Here is a 3282-nt window from a genome sequence, read left to right on the forward strand (position 1 = left end):
CTAAACTCTTGACCTGGTATATCCCTGAAAAATACATATTGCTTAAAAAAATAAATTAAACAAATATTTACATGATTTTTTTTAATTTACAATCTGTTAGACATTTAGAGAAAAGCCTTCTGGACAAACAAACGAATCCATCAACATTTACAGTAAATATCAGCTAATTCTGTCTCGGCTTAAAGTGCTTTTTACAAAACAAGCTTTTGAATTTTCAGTTTTTTTTGTTCCTTTATTTGGTTCTTTTGCACATTCAGACGGTTTTATTTGAGGCGCTGTTTGAAAAAAAGTCGATTCTGAAGATATCATTAAAACAGTTTTCTTAGAACTTCACATGAACAGGAAGTCATGAGAGTTCAGTGGTGGGTTTCTCAACTTAAAAAGAAGTCGTTTGCTGTTGGGTAGACTCGTCATTCGGGACGTTCTCTTCGTCCTTGACAGAACAGTTCCTGGTCAGGGACTGAGGGAGACCTTCACGAGCAGAACCTGCAGGCTGGCATGAGCGGGGGCTCTCTGCACTCATGTCGTTGACATTCTGCCAGACGCATAAAACCACATTTGCTGAGTTAGTCACTTGATCTCAGCTGAGGAGAGTTAAAAAAAACAGACTAACGAAGCCATAAAAGGCAGAATCTGGTTTTCTAGTCAAATCGGAAGCGCTGTCGTTCTGAGGTTCTGTCGCCGACGCTTCTATCTGCCTTAAAGGAGGAGGCCAAGCAGATCCAGAACCAGCAGAAGGCCAGCAGTTCTCGCTCCGACTCGCGCGACGAAGAGGTGTCTCCCCCCATGAACCCTGTGGTGAAGGGCCGCCGGCGGAGAGGCGCCTTCAGCGCCGAGGTGTACACGGAGGAGGACGCCGCTTCCTACGTCAGAAAGGTACCGACTCCATCAGCGGGGAGGAGGAGGAGACGTCGTCCTCACGCCGGCTTTCTTCCTGCTCTTCCAGGTGATTCCTAAAGACTACAAAACGATGGCGGCGCTGGCTAAAGCCATCGAGAAGAACGTCCTGTTTGCACATCTGGACGACAACGAGAGGAGGTACCGCCTCATCCTCACCGAGAACGTCTGAGGACCGGACGGCGGGATAATCAGATTACTCTTTTCTTTCAGTGACATTTTTGACGCAATGTTTCCAGTCACCTACATCGCTGGAGAAACCGTTATCCTTCAAGGTGAGATGATGAGGAAACGTTCAGCAGGAGCGTCGGACGTTTGTGTTTTACGCTCTGGATTCTTACAGGTGACGAAGGGGACAATTTCTACGTCATCGACCAGGGAGAAATGGATGTGAGTATCCGCTCGTAGGGTGTAGCTTGTCCAGGACGCCTGTCTGACCCGTGTCCCGCCGCAGGTGTACGTGAACAACGAGTGGGTGACCAGCATCGGCGAAGGCGGGAGCTTCGGAGAGCTGGCGCTGATCTACGGCACCCCCAGAGCGGCCACGGTCAAAGCCAAGACCAACGTGAAGCTGTGGGGCATCGACAGAGACAGCTACCGGAGAATACTCATGGTGAGGGGTTTGTCTGAGGCCACGCCCACTTCTGGTGGCGCCGGGCTCCAGTGACACGGCTCTTTGTCTCTGTAGGGAAGCACTTTGAGAAAGAGGAAGATGTACGAAGAGTTCCTCAGGAAAGTGTCCATTTTAGGTGGGTTGTTCTCTTCTTCTCCGCGTCATTCTGGTTCTGCGTGAAGGTCCGTCTGTTCATCGGGACGCTTGTGCGCTTTCAGAGTCTCTGGACAAGTGGGAGCGTCTGACGGTCGCCGACGCCCTGGAGCCGGTCCAGTTCGAGGACGGACAGAAGATCGTCGTGCAGGGAGAGCCGGGAGACGAGTTCTTCATCATCCTGGAGGTAGCTCGCTCCTCTTCATCAGACTGATCCGATTTCTGCACCGAAGTTTGAGCTGAGAAGTTATCAGCGGCTGTAACTCTCCAACATTTATGGATTTAAGTCCAGCGGATTCGGATTCAGAATCCGTTGAAGAGTTACAATATATCAGAGCATGATGACGGGAAACTTCTGGGTTGACCAATCAATAAATTCAACTGCAACACCGAGTTTCAACCTGTAGGGGGCAACACACAGACGATTTTAAACTATAATTTCAGGAATTAAACAAGTTTATTATACATTTTAAAAAACTTGGCAACACACATCATTTTTAAAGCCCCATTTATAGAAGTTAACAGCCAAAAAAATGTTGATTTATTGTTTGGTTACGCTTTAACCACTGCAGCTGTGTGTTTGTTTTAACCCTAGAAAATTCACAGAGCTTTACTAGTGATCATTTAGGAAATATTTAAGTGGAAAACAAAAGTAAGACTGAACTACATGCTCTATAAAACGACATTTTCAAAACTTTAAAACCAATAACTTTTTAGCATAGTTATGAGCTAGATATATAACATTACCTGTGATAATGCTAGTGTGAATGCTGTAAGCTGAATTTGGCAGCGGAAGATGCTAGTGCTGATAACTGAATATGCTGAAATTGATAGCTAAAAACGTTGAAGCTAATAGCAAGCTAAAACATTAGCTAAATGCTAAATTAGCCTAAAATAACGTAGGTTAGCCAAAACAGCTAGCATGTAGTTGAAAAAATACCAAAACTTTAAAATATCCTAAAAAAAATGAAAAAAGGCTAAATTAGCCAAAACAGCTAGCTAATAGCTTAACTCCAAAACAGCCTAAAAAGCAACAAAAAAAAAGCCTAAATTAGCCCAAAGCGCTTACATGTCGCTGAAATATTAGCTAAACTCCAAAATAGCCTAAAAATCTTAGTCTTCTTTTCCTTTGGGCTTTTCCCTTCAGGGGTCGCCACAGCGAATCAGTTTCCTCCATCTAAGCCTGTCTTCAGCATCCTCCACTCTAACACCAGCCACCTTCATGTCTTCATTCACTGCATCCATAAACCTCCTCTTTGGTCTTCCTCTAGACCTCTTTCCTGGCAGCTCTAGACTCAGCATCCTTCTACCAATATATTCACTGTCTCTCCTCTGAACATGTCCAAACCATCTCAGTCTGGCCTCTCTGACTTTATCTCCAAAACCTCTAACATGTGCTGTCCCTCTGATGTATTCATTCCTGATCCTATCCATCCTGGTCACTCCCAAAGAGAACCTCAGCCTAAAAAATCTTATTAAAGCCAAAATAGTCCAAAAAGTTAGCAGAATGCTAATTTTTAAAACCTTAAAACTGTAACTTTTTAACATAATCATGAATAATAAAAAGGCAGAAATATTACTCCAAAATAAATCAACTTAAACCTAAAATAAACTTTCAA

At 44.2% G+C, this 3282-nt stretch overlaps 1 protein-coding gene across 2 annotated transcripts in view; it reads left to right on the forward strand.

Annotated features, from left to right (window-relative positions):
- Positions 1 to 3282, forward strand: part of LOC112154150 (cAMP-dependent protein kinase type I-alpha regulatory subunit) — a 9663-nt gene that overhangs the window by 2926 nt on the left and 3455 nt on the right. For both annotated transcript variants that reach the window (XM_024284866.2, XM_024284867.2), the window contains exons 3-9: positions 706 to 876; positions 947 to 1038; positions 1111 to 1172; positions 1241 to 1287; positions 1352 to 1510; positions 1586 to 1646; positions 1729 to 1850. In XM_024284866.2, coding sequence (XP_024140634.1) covers positions 706 to 876; positions 947 to 1038; positions 1111 to 1172; positions 1241 to 1287; positions 1352 to 1510; positions 1586 to 1646; positions 1729 to 1850 — 714 coding nt within the window. The remainder of the gene's footprint in view (positions 1 to 705; positions 877 to 946; positions 1039 to 1110; positions 1173 to 1240; positions 1288 to 1351; positions 1511 to 1585; positions 1647 to 1728; positions 1851 to 3282) is intronic.

Source organism: Oryzias melastigma, linkage group LG19 (genome assembly GCF_002922805.2).
Source record: "Oryzias melastigma strain HK-1 linkage group LG19, ASM292280v2, whole genome shotgun sequence".
Taxonomy (NCBI): Eukaryota; Metazoa; Chordata; class Actinopteri; order Beloniformes; family Adrianichthyidae; genus Oryzias; species Oryzias melastigma.